At 43.0% G+C, this 21,770-nt stretch overlaps 2 protein-coding genes across 2 annotated transcripts in view; one reads left to right on the top strand and one right to left on the bottom strand.

Annotated features, from left to right (window-relative positions):
- The window catches only part of PLPPR5 (phospholipid phosphatase related 5), a 139,924-nt gene extending 127,778 nt beyond the window's left edge, over positions 1-12,146 (bottom strand). The window contains exons 1-2 of the mRNA XM_030493799.1: positions 12,085-12,146; positions 4,224-4,403 (exon numbers count right to left, since the gene is read on the bottom strand). The gene's annotated coding sequence lies outside the window, so the exon portion shown is untranslated. The remainder of the gene's footprint in view (positions 1-4,223; positions 4,404-12,084) is intronic.
- The window catches only part of PLPPR4 (phospholipid phosphatase related 4), a 35,509-nt gene extending 23,114 nt beyond the window's left edge, over positions 1-12,395 (top strand). The window contains exons 5-7 of the mRNA XM_030493797.1: positions 3,849-3,906; positions 5,541-5,714; positions 7,695-12,395. Of these exons, the coding sequence (XP_030349657.1) occupies positions 3,849-3,906; positions 5,541-5,714; positions 7,695-9,032 (1,570 nt within the window). The 3' untranslated portion in view covers positions 9,033-12,395. The remainder of the gene's footprint in view (positions 1-3,848; positions 3,907-5,540; positions 5,715-7,694) is intronic.
- The last annotated feature ends 9,375 nt before the right edge of the window (positions 12,396-21,770 follow it).

The following is a 21,770-nucleotide window of genomic DNA, read 5'->3' as shown; positions in this document are numbered from 1 at the left end:
ATCATTCACTTTGTATTTTCCAGCAAATCTCGTCATCTGCCTCCTTTCACTGTGACAAACCAGTTTCACTAATATTTAAAGACCCTCAATTATTTGATGTATTTGGTTTTAAATATGTCTAGTGGGCTAAGACTCATAACTAGCATTGATTAATTTACCCTATCTTTTCAATGAATATATGTGGGCATGATCCGGAGCTGGAATAAATAATTTAGTGACAGTAATTTTGGTGAAAGTCATAACCAGAATTGCTCTATCAGCCTTCACCTCACTGTCTGTTTTCCCATGACCAATTGCTGTTACTGGGATGCTGCCATTGAAGCCTGATGCTTGCAAGCAGTGTCTTGCACCTACGTGGTATCCCAGGGAAATCAGTGTAGCTTTACATGTGAGCAGGCAGAAAAACCTGCATGATAACATCTCCTTCATTTCATCACCTCCAATATGATGCTACTGCTCTGAATTGACTGCCTGTAGCCATGATAAAAATGCTGATCACTCCTGAGTTTAAATATCATCACTTCCAAAACCCAGCAAAATCAGTTGTAACATATTAAGATTCTGCAAACAGGTTTTGTATGTTTCTATTTCTACACGAAGATGACTATATATTGATATCTCAAATTTATTCCCATCATAGAGGATACATTTGGTGATCTATAATATTCTCGCACCATCCTCAGTTTCTCCTTACATCAATTTTATTGCATTTTGCCTTATGAAATTGTTGCTTCTTTATGCCTGTCTCAACTTTACCAAAGCGCTCAGCACTTGCTACTGGTTCAACACTTCCTTCAGTCACCTACTATAGGAGTTTTATGGTACAACTTCTCCAGCCCAGAAGGTTAATTTACTTCAGCGATTTCAGCCTGTAAGGGACTGAGATTGCTAATGGCCTTCATTTTTCAGTTGTTCTCCCCAAAACTTTGGGTCCAGAAATTTACCTCTAGACTCCCCCATGAAAATTACAGAGACGAATATGTAATTATCCAGCTGATTATATAAAATAATTTTCTGCAACCTCCCAAATATTCAGGAGCCTCCTTTTTCCATCTTTTCCTTATTTATCTTCAAAAAGCCTTTTCAGCCATTTCTGTTCAGATTTCCAGTGAGTTCCCCTAATGCTCCCCTATCATTTTGGATGTTCTCACTCAGTGTGACTCTCTCTCTCAGCATGACTCTTTCTCATTGTTGTTCCCCCTCTACACATCCTCCTGCATGAGCATTTAGAGTGATACACTGTCAACTCAGCCCAGGACATGTTTTCTTTGAGACCTTTGTTCACCTTTTCAATACAGAGCTGCACAAAAAGGCTACATATTTTTGGCTTGAACTATTTTCATTTTAATGAAAAGATAACAAGTAGAGGAACAAAAGCAGTAGCACCATTACACAGAGTGCATTTAGCCTGCAACATGCTGTGCTTGCCCTGAAAGCATATGAATAGAAAATAGAATAAAAATTGACTGTAGCACAGCGACACATCTTATATACTCTAAAAATGCCTTCAAATGAAGGGTAAGTTCTGACTGGTACTAAAGTTCAAAGAATCAAATCTACACATTAGCTCCCCAGAGACTGCAAGTAGATTTATGCTTCTACTAAAACCTGGACAGGGTAAAGGAGGTGATAAACCATTACAAACGTTCCCATTTTGTTCGTGTCTTTATCCTCCTGTCCTCAAGCCTGAACTTGTTCCCCAGGGATACTATTTGTGAAAGGTTTGCTCAGGGAGGGGGAGAAAAAATAAAAAGGGGCGAAAAAAAAGGGGGTGGGGAGAAGAAAAGAAGAAGAATTTAGGTTTGTCTTTAGAAACAAAAAAGGGATTGTGCTGATTTCATCTTGGCCGGAGTCATGAACCTGCTGGAGCCATGGGCTTAAAATCAGGTCATAGATTCACACTGAACTACATGCACACATTTAACTGCCAATGAATTATTTAGAACAGGCAAAGCCAAATGCATAGGTAAGAAATTTAGAAAGCAGACTCTGCTGCTTGGCAGAGAAATGTCTCTGTCTAAAGGTAAAGGGCTCTATTCCAGCCTTTGCTGCCTTATACCGGCTCACTCAGGGGCTGCTAGGAAAATGGCTGGACACGGAGCCCAGTTGGGGTGGCAAGACCAATGAGTGCTCAAGTATTATCCCAAGCTGAGCTTTCTCAGGTGAAAGTGGCTGCAAGACAGACATACCCTTCTTCACCAAGACAGCCAGCACATGACATGTCCATGCCCTCTGAAGGACATAAATGCACAGATACAATGCTATACATTTTCACTGCATCTTACTCCTTTCTAGAGCTCAGAGGTCATAAAAGATTTTTGGGATTCTGCAAGCTATGAACTAGGCAGAATAGGTGTTACTGAATCCGCCCCCAGCTAAGCTTTTCCCTTTGCTGTGTAAAGGGAATATTACTCCTTAATATTCCCACCACTATTGGAATGGGTCTCTAAGAAGCATGTTGAAATGGCAGGGGGCCTCATGGGATGGTTCTGTGTAGCTGCTACTTGCACAAAATCTCCTTTTCTTGGTCAGGGAAGTAGAAGCTAAACTGTCACTTCTAATTTTCATACCTGTTGTTTCTGACTCAAGACCCAGCCCACACCATTCAAGTCCCCAGGTTTTCCATGGGAACCATAAGCCTACTGTCTCACATAGTTTGGACATATTTTCGTTTACCAACTTGGTTTGGGCTTCAAGAAGGGGCCTGGTAACTCTTAAAATGCCCTCTCTGTGTTCCTGTGGTCCATTCACTCCTATCATGTTAGAAAGTGTTTTTAAAAATTAACAAAAATAAACCAGAAGACACAGCAAATAGAGATGTAGTTTGCCTCTCCCTGAGCAGAATGTCCCACTGTTGCTAGAGCAACAAAGCAGGTGCACAAAGATGATGAATTCTGCTGCTGAAGTTAGGGCCTGATTATCTAAGTGTACGAGTCCTTATTCTGAAAAGAGTCAAAGTGAAGTCAGTGAGGAAATAATCGTAAGATCAACATAAGAAGGACATGGAGCTGTTCGGGCGAGTCCAGAGGAGGCCACGAGGATGATCAGGGGCTGGAGAACCTCCCGTATGGAGACAGGCTGAGAACATTGGGGCTGTTCAGCCTGGAGAAGAGAAGCTGCGTGGAGACCTCAGAGCAGCTTCCAGTGTCTGAAGGGGGCTACAAGGATGCTGGAGAGGGACTCTGCATCAGGGACTGGAGCGACAGGACAAGGGGTGATGGGTTCAAACTGAACCAGGGGAAGTTCAGGTTAGATCTAAGGCAGAAGCTCTTCCCTGTGAGGGTGCTGAGGCGCTGGCACAGGGTGCCCAGAGAAGCTGTGGCTGCCCCATCCCTGGCAGTGTTCAAGGCCAGGTTGGACACAGGGGCTTGGAGCAACCTGCTCTAGTGGAAGGTGTCCCTGCCTGTGGCAGGGGGTTGGAACTGGATGATCTTAAGGTCCTTTCCAACCCAAACCATTCTATGATTATACAATCAAGGTTCATGTGTTAATACTTACTGAACAGTTATTATGGAAATTTATGTAAAGAAAGAAATGTATAAATATTTCTCTCGATCAAGCATTCAGTCTTCAGCTCATTCCCACTGTTATTTCAATATACTTTTCTTAGTATGCAAAAAGAATTTCATGCTAAATATTTACTTCAAAACAAAGGCATTTCATTAACATTGGTCCTTTCTCCAGATTATAGAAGAGAAAGTTAGAAATTAAATGTTCCTGATCAATCATATGTTGCTTAGGAAGTGTAAGCTGAAAATGACTGTACCACCCAGTGTTTTTTTTTCACGTGAACACTAGCACAGTGTATTTGAACTGAGAAGCATAATTTGAGTGTCCTTCCTTGGCAGAAAGTCATTCCCTTCTCAACATGCCACCCTGGCAGCCTTTGCAGCAGTGTACATTTCGGTGAGTAACCAACTCTGTTCATTTTCATTTATACAAGACGAAAGTCAGAAAGTCATTTGCTGTATATTGTAAAGTGATGTGTTTCCTGGATATCTTGCATGGATGTAAGTTTTTATCCTCTCAGTTTGAAAGCAAAATGAAACTGCTAACAGTTAAAATAAAACCTGCTCTATTAAGAATACAGAAAAGATTCAACTGCTTCACAGCCTTTGCTAAGAAGCAACTAACAGTTTAAAGTATAGTTGATTATTCAACTCATATTATTCACATGTAAAATGCAGTGTTTATCCATCGTATGGGGTGATATTTTAACTTACCATTCAAATTAACTTTGATGTGTTCTGCCTTTTCTTTATTGCTGTCTTCACTTGACTCGCTGCTTTTCAACTTGAGGCATTAAGGAACAACCATTGATGTGATGTAGTTTCATTTGACCTCCATAGATTTGCAGCATGGATGAACTAGCACAATCGCTCCCAGAGGCCTCCAAGGCACTACTGCAAAGCAAGTGAATAAACCCCATCAGTAACTAGCAGGGAATTGCAAGACATGCTGCAGCAATCACAGCTGATTTTCCACATGTGACCAGTGACATTTTTACAGTATGGGCTGCAATGCTTGTGTGAGTGACCACAAGTTATTCCACCACTCATCCTGTAAAAACCAGAGAAAAACAGTAACAACCAGTTAATCAACCTGGATAATGGAACTGTGCATGAACTAGGAGTTTGCCAATATTTTTTCTGCCCATAGAAAGGCCAAAACTTGGAATAACACTGATGAATCACCTCCACTTAATTTTTGTGACCTCCCTGACATCATGGCCCCCAGCTGAGCAATAGCTCTCTAAAGCATCTGGTGGTAGCTGCTGTTAGAACAGGTTATTGCTTTCATCTGGTGTGACATCTGGCTTCTGTATTTCAGAAGCAGTGGCTCCTCAGTCACATTCACAGAACATTTACGCTTTGACTGTGAACAGGATTTAGCCATAAAATCCTTATCCTAATTGATGAAGACAGGCTGAGAACACTGGGGCTGTTCAGCCTGGAGAAGAAAAGCTGCGTGGAGATCTCAGAGCAGCTTCCAGTGTCTGAAGGGGGCTACAAGGATGCCGGAAAGGGACTCTCCATCAGGGACTGTAGTGACAGGACAAGGGGTGATGGGTTCAAACTGAAACAGGGGAAGTTCAGGTTAGATCTAAGGCAGAATCTCTTCCCTGTGAGGGTGCTGAGGCGCTGGCACAGGGTGCCCAGAGAAGCTGTGGCTGCCCCATCCCTGGCAGTGTTCAAGGCCAGGTTGGTCACAGGGGCTTGGAGCAACCTGCTCTAGTGGAAGGTGTCCCTGCCCGTGGCAGGGGTTGGAACTGGATGAGCTTTAAGGTCCTTTCCAACCCAAACCGGGATTCTATGATGTCAATAGACAACACTGTGTATGTTTTTGAAATCCATTCCTTGGGATTTCACATCTCCCTAGGGTAAGAAAGCAAATTTTAACAAGGCTGTGAAATAAAATTAGGCTGATTATTTTCCATATTACTGTGTTATCTATGTGTGAAAGAAACATTGAATGTGAGAAATCAACATCCTCCAAGGTAAATCTCTTCAACTGCTTCTTCATTTCTTTCTTTTTTCAAGATGTACTTCAATTCTACGTTAACAGACTCCTCAAAACTTCTGAAACCGCTCTTGGTCTTTGCTTTTATCATCTGTGGAATTATATGTGGTCTGACTCGTATCACCCAGTATAAGAACCATCCAGTTGACGTTTACTGTGGCTTTCTCATAGGAGGAGGAATTGCTCTCTATTTGGTAAATATAATATTCATGTAGTCAAGTTTTAGGAAATAAAAGTGATACGGCTGTAAGAAGAGTACTGGTATTTTTTATGAAAACCTTTCATCATGATCACATGCCATAATTAAAAATATAGTCAAAATGTGTTGAAGATGATGATGTTGGGGTAATCACTTTAAAAATTAACAGGGAAAAGCAAATATGTATTCAAATTAACGGTGCACAAAGTGGTATATAATCATCTGGTATCATACACAGAAACAGCTCTAACATTATGTGCTTCATTAAATACTTAAAGATACTCATTCTACTCCACACTTACAAGCATAACACAAGAGAAACATTGGACTAATTGGTCTTTGTTGCCAGCCTGAGTTTATATTGCCCATGTTAGCTTTATGATCTCAAAAAAATTGAGCAACTCAGCTGAGTAAATTGCTGAACCTGCAAGAAACCAAAGGCAGTATTACATCCTTGGGATTCCTTGGAGCTTTTGGGAAAATAGGATGCCAAAGCCAGTTTATTCCTATGCCTTTCTTCTGTACTGGGCTGAAACAGATGGAGCACCTTGGAAGGGTCCTGTAAAGGAGTCTGTAGGATAGGCCTGATTGTGTGTGCCAGTAGGAAGCTCATGAAGCCTTTGCTTTTGCTTGCTGCTCTCAGTATGTCTCCACCACGCCTGCTGCCGCTCTAGCTGTTAAGCACAGTGTCAGCCCAGATGCCTGTGAGCATTCAGGAGCTTTTACTGACAACAGTTTCGCTCCAGTGTTGGCAGATGAACAGCAGAGTCTTGGCAGCCAGTGTGATGGCTCTGACCCCCAAGAAGTCAATGATGAATTTTAGTATAGTACTAAAATAAGTTCATATCCTATCCACCTTTTTTCCTGCGATAAGGTGATCTAAGGTACATGCAGGTGGTCCTCAAAGGTGAGTGGAGGAAAAATGGCTTTCACAGTGGTAGAAGAAAGAGCAACCAGAGTAGATAAGAAACCCCATGAGCTACTAAAGCCAGTTTCCATGATGCACTGTGAGCAGAAGGGCACCCTCTTGAGAATATTATTTCAAGTGATTAAGCTATTGTAGACTCGCATAAATGGAGCTGTTGTTCCCCTGTTTGAAATGCACAAACAAGTGTGCTCTTTGTTAGGTCCTCTCCATATACTGTTGCATGAGAACTCACATCAGAGAGGACACTGTCCTGGCTACCCAGTAGTCAGTAAACCTGCCCTGAAAACTACACATCAGTAAGAGGAAGGCGAGGAGAAATGACGTGAAACTACAAATAACCGCGCAAGGAGTGTGAAAAATAAGTAACCTAAATGGTTGAGTCAGGCATTTGACCCTTTCATGGAATATCCTCCCTCAGTGGAGTCTCTTTGAAATGGCAGCATTTTACAGCAAGTCTGCTGAATAAGAAAACGTTTTATAACTAAATCTTGTTACGGCTCTTCACAGCTTGGAAAGCAATTGATTTAAAGTTGATAAATTGTTCCACCATGTAGATATGGCATTACACGGTTATTATGCAGCAGAAAGGGCAGAATCACAGAGCAGAGAACAACTCGTGCTGTAACAAGATTCAGTAAATCAGAGCAGGCAGTAGTAAATAGCTTTGCCTGGAAGACTGCAAACATTGATTTTGTTCTTTTCATAACAAAGCATTCTTTCTTCAGCTGTATCTGTTGCTTTATAAAAAGAAGAAAACTGAAGGAGGATAAATCTTTTCCTCAACTATTTGTTGCCGTGAGCCATGTGCCCTAATTATCCTACTGTGACTACTTCATACATATCTAAATGCACCAGACCAAGAACAGAATGTGGAATAAGGATATACTGGTGAGGAAAGGAAAGCAAGCATATCCTGTCAGTTAAGCTGGACTAATTCTATCAGTCAATAATTATTTAAAGGCAGAATAAAATAATTGAAATATCTTTAAATGTCTCTTCCCCCTGCCCCCCCATAACTGACTGTTGATGCTTCTGTTCCAATACCAGGGCCTGTATGCCGTGGGGAACTTCTTGCCAAGTGACGAGAACGTGTTTCACCCCAATTTTCACAGAGAACCTCTAAGGTCTTTGACAGACCTCAGTCAAGACGCCAACAGGATCCTGCCAGGTAAAAATGGTAGCAGCAGTGATGGCATTGTTTCTCACCGTACAGAAAGTATCCTGAATAGAAACCACAGAGATACAGGGTCTCTGACCAATATCAAGAGAGCAAATGCTGATGTAGAAATAATAACACCGCGAAGCCCAATGGGAAAGGAGAATATGGTCACCTTCAGCAACACTTTGCCAAGAGTCAACACACCATCCATGGAAGATCCAGCAAGGCGAAACGCAACAATACACGCATCCATGGATTCTGCCCGTTCCAAACAGCTGCTTTCCCAGTGGAAGAACAAGAATGAGAATCGAAAGCTGTCACTGCAAGTCATAGAGACTGAATCTGGCCAGTCACCACCAAGGGCTATTGAGATGAGGTCAAGCTCAGAACCCTCCAGAGTGGGTGTAAATGGTGATCATCATGGCCCAACTAGCCAATACCTGAAAATTCAACCTGGCAGTGTACCAGGTTGTAACAACACAGGTCTTTCTGGTGGGCCAAGGGTCTCTATTCAGTCACGTCCTGGCTCGTCCCAGCTAGTCCACATTCCTGAAGAGACTCAGGAGAACGTGAATACATCACCCAAAACTAGTTCAGCTAGAGCTAAATGGCTGAAAGCTGCTGAGAAGAGTGTTGCATGTAGAAGCAATAGCCAGCCAAGAATCATGCAAGTAATAGCCATGTCTAAGCAGCAAGGAGTGCTTCAGGGCAGCCCAAAGGGTTCAGAGGGAAGCACAGTCACCTGCACGGGAGCCATCAGATACAAAACCTTGACAGACCATGAGCCAAGCAGCATTGTCAGAGTTGAGGCCCATCCAGAAAATAACAGACCTGTAATTCAGATGCCATCAGAAGGTGAAGGGAGTGGGTCATGGAAATGGAAAGGTCCTGAAAAAATCACCCTTCGTCAGACCTACGAGCTAAATGATCTGAACAGAGACTCTGAGAGCTGTGACTCCTTAAAAGACAGTTATGGGTCAGGCGACCGGAAACGGAGCAACATAGATAACAGCGAGCATCACCATCATGGAATCACTACGATAAGGGTCACGCCAGTGGAGGGAAGCGAGATTGGCTCAGAGACTCTGTCCATTTCTTCTAGCCGGGACTCAACACTTCGAAGGAAAGGTAACATCATTTTAATCCCCGAGAGAGGGAGCAGTCCAGAGAACACCAGGAACATCTTCTATAAGGGCACATCCCCTACACGAGCGTACAAGGAATGAGAGGAGACATAGCAGCTGGTCCGTACCACCACAAACACATCTTGACACAGGTTCTGCTCTCTTCGTTTTGAGCTGATATTTACTTTTGATGTGCCAAATTCTTGTCCAGCAGCCCAACTGCTGTTGAACGCTGCTGACGTGCAACGTGCATGAGCCTGTGGGAAGTATGTGGTGGGGGGAAAGCACAATGCCAGAACCTAACTAATGTGAAACATTTGCAAGCAGCTTGTTTCTTTAGACTCAAAACATTTATCTGAGGGTGATGATGTCAATCAAAACAATGGTCTTGAACACAGACACTTTATTTCCTGAATGTGCCAACTTTTTATTTTGTATGTGTCCAAAATCGACTGAATTTCTCACAGCAAAGGCTGTACCAAGTGGTATCTATTCACCTTTGCAGAATTTGCACCAAATCTTTCATCCAGGATGGTGCTGACGGTAACTTTACATGTTTCAAACAATACTTATTAGACTCTACAAACACATGACATATTGATGTGCAGTTACTTTCAAAGTACTATTGCTAATACTATGATGATGCTGGCTGCATTCATTTAGCATAGGAAATATTTACAGCTTTGTTATAGTGGATCTGTCACATTCAAAGATTGCAAAGGTTTCGTGTAGTTCTTTAAGATGTCTATTGCAACAAAACCCGTGTGGGTAACATTCCATTAGAATGGAATAACTATCTATTTTTGACTAGTTTTGCTGCTACTGCTCAACTTTTGTTTAAGAAGAGGTGCTACTAATGAAGAGGCTGCTTCTTAGTGGGCTAACTCGTAGAATTGTTTGAAATTATTCTTTCTAAGGGGTCTTTTAAAGTACTACAAGTCATTCAGATTTTACATTTTAAACCTCTTATTCTGCCCTCCAGCAACCCTTCCATTTTTCTATTAGTTTTCAACCACAGAATGCAGAACACCAATAACTGCAAGATGTGCTAATGTGAAAGGTGAGCCATGAGCAGATAAACAGCCACTTTCCTGACCAGCTTCCAAGGAGGCAGCAATTAATATCTTAGCTTACACTTAGAAGCAGTCATTCACCTCACTTGCTTAGCATGCCACAAGAACAGTCACAAGTTTCACCCCAATCACCATCATTCAGGGGACTTATGCTTCCCTTTAAAAATGGAATGCCTTGGAATTCCTGCCTTGGAATGCAGGATCACTGAGTCAGTGTTGCATTGTGCCACTGCTACTCTTCACCTCCCTTGAGACACCCTCCAGAGCCTTCTTAAGCAGTAGATCTTTTTCTCACCACTGCCACTTAAGAATATGGATTATTTGAGTAAATTGAGCTTCAAATATAACAAAAGAACTTGCCTGCTAAAAATCTCTCCATTGCCAACACTGTTGAAAGGATAAGCTCTGAAAGGAAGACGCATAATATGTCCTGGGCATGCTGGGAGAAATGCCTCGTTATATTTGGCTCTGACTTAAATAACCCAAACCGTCAAGGAAGCCAGGGGCAGTGCTCACCCAGGGCAGCTCCTCATCCTCTCCTACATGATTTCCACCTGAAAGAGAACTACTGTCGGGCACCTCCCAGCTCCTTGTAGGAGGGAGAAGGAGAGTTTAGCAGTCTCCTCACTAAGTAGTAGTACATCAGGTCTGTTCTCTGGCTTCTTGAGAGCAGTGTTTCATTCTAAGTCCTCTTCTGCTTTAGGGTATCAGAGAAGCAGATACATACTACCTAGTCAGAACCTGTCTACAGACCCTACCCCACAGAACTCTGAGGAAAAGCTCACCCTAGCCCAGCCAAGTAGGAAGTAGAAGGAAGAACCATCTCATCCCAAGAAGGTAAATAGCACAACACACACAGACCAAAAAAACAACCAAAAAACCCCCACCCACAAAACCCCCTCAAAACCAAACCAAAATCCCAACCCCAATCCTAACAAATTTCAGAAGCGTGAGGATGGCGTTTGCCGATCTGTGTAGAAGGGATTCAGAGTCAATGGAAAGCTTTATATACCTTCCCAGTCACAAGGTGCTCCAGGCTGAGCTGAGTGCTGCCAGCCAACCCTCCCAAGCAATGCTTCCCATGCCTGCCCATCACCCAGTGCTGCAGGAGAGCGCTGGTGCTACGGAAATGACCACATCCTGCTAAGTAACAGAAGACAACCCCATCATACGTTTGATGATTGGGAGGAGGTATTCTGCAGGTGACACGGAAGTAGGGTTGCAGCATATTGTGTATGTTAAAGGCACATTAGCTGGGAAAAATAATCGTAGATGCCAGGGAATAAAAAAAGAAAGAGTAATTTTTTTAGAAATAAATTCTCAGATTCTAGTATTTACAAGTCAGGATTTGGCTTTTCTTTTTAAAAGGATGAATCTTTACTCCTTGGTATTTAATATCAAATTTTGTACACGATTCCTAGGAATTACAAACACTTGGACTGTCATGAGGAAAACCCTTTGGATTTAGTTTACTGTAGGTATTTGATGAAGGTAGGATTAGCTTTAAAGGAATGGGTGAGACACAATCACTGTTGGCCTATCAATGCAGGGAAATAAGATGCAATCATTTGTTAGTTTGTAAGTGCAGGGCAAAGAACATAAGTAGATGAACCTGGAAATAATGGAAAATTGAAATGGAGACTAATGGCAATAAAGCAAAGATTAGAAAATGTTCCCTCTGGCAATTGAGCTGTTTTGGAAACAGCAGGATTCCTGGTGGGAGTGTTTGTTCTTTATTCCTTGGTTTTAGTCAGATATATATTGGCATATGTGTTGCTTTTATTACTCTAAAACTTGCTGCACTCTTTCAAGTGCAGTGTGATATTTTTCCTAAGGTTTCCTATTTCTTAACAAAAGATTTTAAAGCTCTTGTGTAATCATTGAAATTGTGTTCTTTACATAAATATTGATATATTCTTTTTTACTCAAAGTGCCAAAGGCTACTGTTTTTAATAATGGCTTATCAAATTCCGTTAGCGAGCAGAAATGTAATACTATCGACATTGGAACTCAGACCTCTGCATGTATATTTGATAAGGAGCCTTTTGTAAAATTACTCTTTGTTTACATTCCACTGATACCTTAATTTAAAATTAATCAAATAAATTGACAGGTGACATCTTCTTAGTGTTCTGATTTTCTTACTTGCTAACAGGCACGAATTTCTTTGTCAGGCTGTGCTTTACTGAGAAAAGAAAATACTCAACCTATGTTTTTAAATGAGAATTCTCTATATAAAGTATGGTGTTTAATAAAATGTTATGCAATGTTTTCAAATGGAAAAGAATTTGTAAATTGCTATAAATGTATTTTGTTAAATAAGTACAGATCGATGCTACTGTGTGAGTTTATTGTGCTAACATCATTGAAAATAAAGATAAAGTTCCTCATTGATGTTCAGTCATCTCTGTGGTGAAGCAAAGTCTCATTCATAGAATCATAGAATCAACTGGGTTGGAAAAGACCTTTAAGATCATCAAGTCCAACCTTTACCCTAGCACTGCCAAAGCCACCACAAAACTCCCCCCTTCACTTTCCAGTATTAGTTATTTCATGACATGTAAAAGTGCTCGTTGGTGGGGGAAACCTCAAAACCTTGTGGAGTTGTAAGAAGTTACAAGAAACAGTTCCAAACAAGCTTGTCTGTATGCAAAAACCATTTTACAAAGCAAGCAAGTGAATTAGGAACTCCAGGCCATATGAGGACACATCTGCTAGATCATTCTGCAGGACCAGCTGCGTTATTAAGCCTCTAATGCCTCTAGAACCACCTTGCTAGTGTTGAGGAGAGCTGCAGGGCTCTTCCCAGGGGAAGTTAGCACACAGGAATAATCAGGTGACACAGAATCCCAGACTGGTTTGGGTTGGAAAGGACCTTAAAGCTCATCCAGCCCCAACCCCCTGCCACGGGCAGGGACACCTTCCACTAGAGCAGGTTGCTCCAAGCCCCTGTGTCCAACCTGGCCTTGAACACTGCCAGGGATGGGGCAGCCACAGCTTCTCTGGGCACCCTGTGCCAGCGCCTCAGCACCCTCACAGGGAAGAACTTCTGCCTCAGATCTAACCTGAACTTCCCCTGGTTCAGTTTGAACCCATCACTCCTTGTCCTGTCACTACAGTCCCTGATGAAGAGTCCCTCTCTGGCATCCTTGTAGCCCCCTTCAGACACTGGAAGCTGCTCTGAGGTCTCCACGCAGCTTCTCTTCTCCAGGCTGAACAGCCCCAATGTTCTCAGCCTGTCTCCATACAGGAGGTGCTCCAGCTCCTGATCATCCTCGTGACCTCCTCTGGACTTGCTCCAGCAGCTCCATGTCCTTATTATGTTGGGGACACCAGCACTGCACACAGTGCTGCAAGTGGGGTCCCACCAGAGCAAAGCAGAGGGGCAGGATCACCTCCTTTGACCTGCTGCTCACACCCCTTTTGATATGCCCTTGGCTGGCAACAGTGAAGATCAGTCTTACCTAGAAGCCACACAAGGTATGTAACAGCAAACAGCCTCCAAACCTGTTTTGGAACACCCAGAAACACGGCAACAGAAGAGCCTTGAGTTCCCAGGACGGAAGATGAGGCATGCACAGACATAAGGACCTCAGGGATGAGCAGGGCCCTTGCAATACATGGCAGCAAAGAAAACTGGCTACAAGAAGCTTTCCCATGTGTCCCTGGACCTTTATGCAGGCTGCCACCTTGTAGTTGCATGTCCTTCTAGCAGGTGACCTGGGATGGTGGAGGGACTGGGCAGCTGATGGCACTGCTGAGTGGTACAACGGCATCCACGTGCCATGCTCCCAGCAAAGACATGCTGGAGTTGGCTGGTACCACACCAAGCTGCGGTGCAGATCTGCCTCACTTGGCAATCCCCGTCCCAGAACTTCCCTGACAATCTAAGATGGGTAAAAGAGAATCAGAAACCAGTCTGTTGACTCTCAGAGAAAGGGAAGTGTACAAACAGTTGTGACGCTGCTCCCTCTGCAGTGACTGAAGGAGCACTCTGCTTGCGGCTGGGGTGGAGAGTGTCCTGACCCCTCTGCATGAGTACCCAGATCCAGGAGAGACCTCTCCTTTGGCCAGCAGCAGATGCTGGTGCAGCAGCCTGTTACCTGCCGCAGCAGATGATGGGTTTGAATGAGGCTGTGTGAAGCAGGAAAGCTGGGGACCAAGGTTGTGGTGTCCCACAACCATGTACTGGTAGGCTGGGAAAGCTACAGGCAGTGATGGCCCAAGTATGGCTCAGAGAGACCATGGGATGGGATGAAAGAGTGTAAACCAGTTCCTGCTAGGGTATGACCACTGACAGCTGGTGTCTAACACATTCAAATCTGATAAACTCCCCTCTGTGAGCAGTCCTTCCATGGACTACAAAGGGGCCTCGACAATTAGTTCAAACATTTTAAAAGGCACATTTTAAACATCTAAAGTTAGGCTAAAAAGGAAGTCCCCCTCTGAAGGGTACCTCTGATGTAGAGGTTATAGTATAAAGCTTGATCAAGGATGAGAAATCACCTCTACTGCCAAACCTTGTCTTATTCTCTCAGACCATTCTGGCTATAGCACCACTGCCACTAAATTAAGAGAGCTCACAGGGATCCGGGTTGATGACTGTATCTAATCAAGCAAAGGAGTTTTCAAAGCTATGAGTGATTAAACTGAAACAAAAATCTATTTTGTGCTGGACTTTAAAAGAGCTTTAGAGGTCTTGATTTCAGAAACCACATCAGACAAGCTTGTATCATAATCAGTCAAGTAGAGGCTTATGAAGACCTTTCATGTGACAGACCAGTGCACAGGTAATTTGGCAGGAATCTTTTCAACGCGTTACAACCCTTGTTCATAAAATCATGACTAAAATCTGCTCACAAACCTTTACATCACAGAATGTTTGAAGCATTGGACAAAACTAACAAGTGTCTCTGTACTGCATGTCCAAAATAGAAGTAAGGGAACTTAGTCAAAGTTCACATGTTCAAGCCAGGCTTTAGAAAGAGAAAGCTAAACAGATTATTTAAACCGAGGCACAGGTTGTGGCAAGGCTGCAAATACTTGCCCTAATTTTGTTTTCTGCTTTGCCTGCAGTAATCTCTTCCCAAATATACATAAAGATATCATTCGGATATACCTCCCATAGAAGAAATCTGTTCTTCCAGTGGTTTTGCCATAAAGGATAATAAGAAACTTGCACTAAGATGAGAAGTCACCCAGAATTTGAGAAGTCTGCTCAGACCTTGAAATCACCTCTTCTGATGGAGGAGAAAAAACAGGCTTTTTTTCCCTTTTTTCCCCCTCTCAGGAAAGTCTCCCTACCTTCAAAGGCCAACTGTCATTCAGCTTTTCCAGCTGTATTACTTTCCCAGCGATGCTCAGACAGAAATGAGAGCCATGGGGATATGTGGATCGGTCAAGCCTCTGCAGCTACTAAATGATGCATAAGGGAAAGCTCTGCTCCCACACCAATTCATTCCAAGGAGACTGGAATATATCTGGGTGCCATGCCATCAATAGAATGTGATTCTTTCCCTAGGAAAAAGTTCCTGCTTCAAACTGAGCTTGCTGATGACATTGTCTGTTCCTACACTGTACTAAGGCTAGAAAATAGCTCAGCTAAAAGAATAGCATCACACAGCTGGGAGCTTGGCTCATTTTAACCTGTAAAGTACGAGACAATATAATCAATGCTTTGCCAACAGTAGCTGTATTTGAATTGTCCCTAAAACTAGCTATAATGTACAGCCTATGTTTATCAAAGTCTTCAATACCCATTCTTATGGTGTTCTTTCACATATTCAAGTGATGTTCATTGCCTGAGCTACATAATTCACCCTGAGAGCCAGTCACCCTGGAACTTGTCTGCTTTAGACCAGAAGAGGTGTGGATAGTTAGCAGAGGGCCAGGCCTACCAGGCCTATACTTTTTAGCAGAGCATCATTAGGGGCTGGAAAGCCGTTCCCAGGCCCAAAAGAAGTATTAGCTGAAACCTCCAGGCAGTATCTGTTGCAGTCTCCTCTGGTACTTCTGATCTTTCTATATAATCTGAGACGATTATGTCCATACTTCACAGAGAGAAGAGTTTTCACAGAAGAGGTTACAGCAACCTGTATCTCCCACCCCTGAGAGTGTGCCAACCTGGCAAGGGATGAGTTGCAGGCTTTGGCCACTTCTAAGTGTGAGTTTTCTGAGAACTACCATGGGTCTGATGCCAAATTAATGCCTTGGTTTACTTACAGAGACCATGAGGTTTCCACTTTCGAATAATGAGGAGAAAAATGGCATGTGATTTAAATAATCAAGACAGCTAAGACTATAGATCCCATTCTGCTGTGAGCTCTGCATGCCTAGCAGATTGCAGACTTGTCTAACCTGCTAAACCAAGGCAGACCATTGGAAGAGGTTTCTTAAAATGCTTTCATTTTAGTCAGATTTATGAAAGACTCCTCCTTTCACTGACCTTTTTTATGATGCAAGTAGAAGAATTCAGATACAAGTTGGCGAAAAAAATCTTATAGAACCACAGAATCCCAGACTGGTTTGGGTTGAAGGGACCTTAAAGCTCATCCAGTTCCAAGCCCCTGCCACGGGCAGGGACACCTTCCACTAGAGCAGGTTGCTCCAAGCCCCTGTGTCCAACCTGGCCTTGAACACTGCCAGGGATGGGGCAGCCACAGCTTCTCTGGGCACCCTGTGCCAGTGCCCCAGCACCCTCACAGGGAAGAGTTTCTGCCTCATGGCATTAGTGCTGTGGTGCAGAGTGCTAGAGAGTACACAACTTTAAAAAGACCTGGATTTCCACTTCTGTAAGAACATTCAAAGAAAATGGAAGAAACTGGAGACAGCAAAGATTTCCAGGCCTTGTCGTCTTCCCCTCTTGTCCTTGTTCTGCTGCTTGTCATGCTGGTTAACCACTGACCCATGCTACTACTGCCGCAGGTTTGTCATTTTGTAGGCTCTTATTGCTACGATTTTCAAAACCCAAAGCCTCACACAGCTTATAGTGGGATAAGGAGAGCGAGGGCTGCACTGAACCTAGGTGAAGCCACATGTTCTATGTAGTCATATTAAGGATAGAACATCTCGCAGTTATAATTCTGGCATTTCAAGGGAATGTTTCTTTTGATTTCTAAATATTTTAGGAATTAATTTAATCTACCCATCAATCATACATGTCCCAAAGTGCCACCAGACCATAAGTCTGCTCTAAAAAAGCCCAAGAATCTCCATCTTTGTGTCTCAGGAGAGAATGACCTGGGTCATCAGCTCCAGGTCTTTCAAGCAGCAGCACGTCTGCCCGATGAGGAAGGTCTGCACTAGCTGCACAGAGCAGTGAGTTATGTAGGTGTCTATGGGGAAGGTAACCACCCTATATGCAATTACCTCTAAGCAGGTGCTATAGGTCTTGGTGTGTGATCTGGCAGGGGGAAAGCACACAAAACAGGCCAGGCTTCATCGGTGAGCTGTGACCAAGTGGCCTGTTCTGTCTGCAAAGCTGAGCTGTGCGAGCTCAGGGGAATGAGTTTCCTTTGTACTGCACAGCAGCTCTTCAGGCAAATAGCTGTCGAACTGAAAGCGTGCAGGCAAGATGTTAGCAGGGTTTATTGCCATAGGAGAAGGGGCAATGGGTTTAAACTGACAGAGGGAGATTCAGGCTGGATGTGAAGAAGAAATTCTTTACACTGAGGGTGGTGAAACCCTGGCACAGGTTGCCCAGAGAGGTGGTGGATGCCCCATCCCTGGCGACATTCCAGGCCAGGCTGGATGTGGTTCTGGGCAACCTGATCTAATTGAAGATGTCCCTGCTCATTGCAGGGGGTTGGACGATAGATGAGCTTTGAAGGTCCTTTCCGACCCAAACTGTTCCATGATTCTATGTGTTCATGTGTGTGCCATATTTTAACATTCTCCCATGTCAGGACTGCCTACCTAGGCAGAGCTGTGAGTGGTAGCAGCACCTAGAAGATTCTCTGTCAGATAGTGTGAGGTGTCCTTGCCCGTGGCAGGGGGTTGGAACTGGATAAGCTTTAAGGTCCCTTCCAACCCAAACCAGTCTGGGATTCTGTGATTCTATGTCCTAGTACCCTCCCTTCTTTCCTCACCATAACTACAACTCCATACAGTAGGTTGTGTTTACCCATTTGTTCCTTTTACCATATAATTTTCCTCCTTTCTTTTTCCTTAAATCACACATTTTCTGGGAAGCACAATCTCTCCCTGTGTTATTAGACAGTGAGAAAGCGTGGTTGTAACCTATACAGATGGCCATAAGTGACCCTAGAGGCTAACCTCTGCCAAGCGTTTATGTGCTAGCAGTCAGGGCACCAGGGAAAGTACTACATAACCCAATATTAACTGCATATATATATACTTCTGACAGGCTGATACTGCTTCAAGGTATCTATTTTTAATGCTCTCCATTCCTTCTCTCCCTACTAAAAAAGGATAAAAAGGTTCTACAGAAGGGAAGTGCAAATAATGTGCAATACCACTACATGTAGCTTTCAAAACAGGAGAGTGTTTTCCAAAGCAGGTCAAATAATCAGCACTAACAAAACCATCAGTGCAAGCAGGGGCTAATTATTAACCCCTTATTATTATTATTAACCCCTTTGTTATTATTAACCCCTTTAATTAACCCCCTTATTATTAACCCCTTTGTTATTATTAACAAAGGAGAGCAGCGGCATTTCAGTATTCAGCTTAGTGTGAAAATTCAGAACCTCCAAATGAGAAATGTTCTACCTGGAACATAGCAAATGTCCGAGCCCTCTCCTTCTCACCAACGTGTCTTTCCTGCCTGTCAAATCCAATGGACTCACAGGCAATTTGTATGAGCCTTTGTACCCTGGAAGCTCCAGTAATTCCTTCTTTTTGAAAGCCTTTCATTCCTGCTCACTATAAGAGGCCAAAAAATGTGTCTGTGTGAAGAGAACAAGTCAATTTGGCAGAAAGCAACCCATCAGCTCCCATTAGCACAACTCTTGGCTATGGCAGCTGGAATGGGCCAATGGCCATAACTGGCCACTTTCTCATCATCTTACTTAACCTCTCGAGAGAGAGTGATGAGATCTCACTGGCCCAATTAGCATCTAGGCCTTGCCAGACTCTTATCTCAGCCTTAGCCAAGATTGTTTGGACAGATGAAGCTACAGAGCTAAAGAGTCCTGAGAATGACACGTTTTATGACACAAATTGGTCATTTTTTCAAGGAAGAGGAAGGATTATTTCTCTCTTACCATTTCCCTAGCAACAGAGAAAATGAGAGGCTCTTTTTCACTCAAAGAGCCTTGATTTCAGGATTTCAGGAAAATAGAAGCATCTGCTTGTAGCCAAGGAATCTTCTGAATAGCACAGGACTTGCAGTTAAAACCCTAAGAGCTTTTTAGACCTTATATCTTATTATGGCAATTATTTCAGATAAAAGGAGCCTGAGGTATGGGAAGGCTTTCATCACACCATGTAGTGGTCATATTATAATCCCTCCCAAGGAGAGAACTTGCTCGACAAATACTATAAATAGAAACCTACGTAAGAGGCTAAATAGTTCTTCATCTGCTGATAAATTCTGGCAAATCATCTTTCCTCTGCAACTTGAGTGAAAGACAGAATTAGAAAATCCTTGATCTGTTAATGGGCAAATAGCTCTCTACATCCAGAAACTATCTTGAAAAACACTGAAAGCTTTAAAATGTTCTTTGACTTTTCTCTTTGACAGTGAGGTAGCACCATGAACTCTTAAGCATCATGTTGATATAGGACTGGGGGAGGGTTGCTGGTCTGTATATTTTTTTCCTTTTTCACCCTGTTAATATTTAGTAGAGTTATTTTCATTCCCACTAAATTCAGCCTCAGTTCTCAAGTATTGCTTTTTGCCAGAGAGCTGAGAGAGAGGGTTAAAATGAATCATAATTGTCTCATTAAATCAAGATAGGAACCCTCAGATTTCTTACCAACTGCTACTTGTTCTTTAGCCAAAGTCATTGTGTCGATTTCAAATGGACCATCAGGTAATGCTGGAGCAAAGAAAGCAAAATAATTGTGCAGTTTCCAGCTAGGATCCCATTCTGTCATGATGGGTAGAGGCTCCAGACTAAGAGTTTCAGCTCTTCTCATTCCTTATTGAAGAAATTTTTAGGCAAGGCACTCGGATTTCACATGTATAAGTCATTAAGTAGAACCTAGAAATGGAAACAAATGCAATCTTCACAGCTTCTTCACTTCTGTCCTGCCACTTTGCAGAGAGAGAAGGTGGCTGAAAATGAATGAGAGAAGTATTTCTCTTTTTCCTCCAGACCAATTCTTTTCAGAAGCACTGTGCTGTTGAGCATTAGGGGCCTGCTATGACAGCAGAGTTGAAAACCAGAGTAACACAACCCTTGTGTACAAAAGGATCCTGGTTTTAAAGAGATTTAAAAATACATGAATGCATAACAACCTGTCTTCCAAAAATCTTCCACTGAAACCATGGAAAATAAAAAAACATAGTGACAAATGTTTTGACCATGTGATATGGCCACATTTTCCAGATATTTATAGATATTTTGTGGAAGAGCTGAGGGTTTTCTTTTTCCTTTTTGCCTATAAAATGGACCATTTAAAATAAAATCATAATAGTTCATATTCAAACTGAACCCTCCATGCCAGACCTCTGAAGAATAATGATGCTAAAAATAAAACGTTACCAGGGAAACTGGCAAATCAGCAATAGGGCCTGATCTAAAGCCACTGAAATAAACGGGAACAGGATCAGAATACACTGAAAAAAAGAAATCTGTGTTCTCCTTTCACATTTTAGTGGCTTCTGTTCCATGCCTTTGAAGAAATCAGTTGAAACAACACAATAACCTGTCAATAGAATGCAGGATCCTCAGATTCACGGTGCTGGGTACTGTGAATTCAGCAACAGGAATCTTTGCATGCGCATTTGTGAGGAAATGGGGGAAATCAGAGACCACCTCCCCCCAGCCACCAAAGTTCATAGAATCCCAGACTGGTTTAGGTTGGAAAGGACCTTAAAGCTCATCCAGCTCCAACCCCCTGCCATGAGCAGGGACACCTTCCACTAGAGCAGGTTGCTCCAAGCCCCTGTGTCCAACCTGGCCTTGAACACTGCCAGGGATGGGGCAGCCACAGCTTCTCTGGGAAAAGTCTGTGCCAGCGCCTCAGCACCCTCACAGGGAACAGCTTCTGCCTCAGATCTAACCTGAACTTCCCCTGGTTCAGTTTGAACCCATCACCCCTAGTCCCGTCGCTACAGTCCCTAAGTTATACTAGAACACTAAGGAAATCTCAAGGTAAAAGACAGCTGCCACTTCCAAATCAACTGACCACTCTGTACATGGTGGGAGGGTTTCTCAAGCATTACATATATTGTATTCTTCCCATAAAAAAGTATTATTCACTACAAACGCCTCTGTCTTACAGTAGGTAGGCACTGGAGCCTTTCAAAATGTTAAGACTACGTGGATAGAGCTGGGGAAGGGAAAGGAATCTGAAGAACTGTGTCTCAGTTCCTGTGGTGCCATTTGTAGAAGACTGAAATGACAAATTTGGGATGATTCAGATATGTTCCTCTCTCAGAAAAAGGCAAACATTGAATACCAACAGGTTGTGTCTCCTCTGAGAGTTCCTCCATAGCACAGCCAGCTGCTGGGATGTCAGGAAGCTAAACATCAGATGACTGCTTTCAAATGCAGATCCTTGTCTGCTCTTGAAAATGAATTAAGGCTGAATGTACAACCTGGAGGTAGGTCACCTGCTACTGTGCCTGGTTCTACAG

Source organism: Strigops habroptila, chromosome 8 (genome assembly GCF_004027225.2).
Source record: "Strigops habroptila isolate Jane chromosome 8, bStrHab1.2.pri, whole genome shotgun sequence".
Taxonomy (NCBI): Eukaryota; Metazoa; Chordata; class Aves; order Psittaciformes; family Psittacidae; genus Strigops; species Strigops habroptila.
Note: the sequence above shows the minus strand (reverse complement) of the source record. Positions and strands in the feature narration are given on the sequence as shown.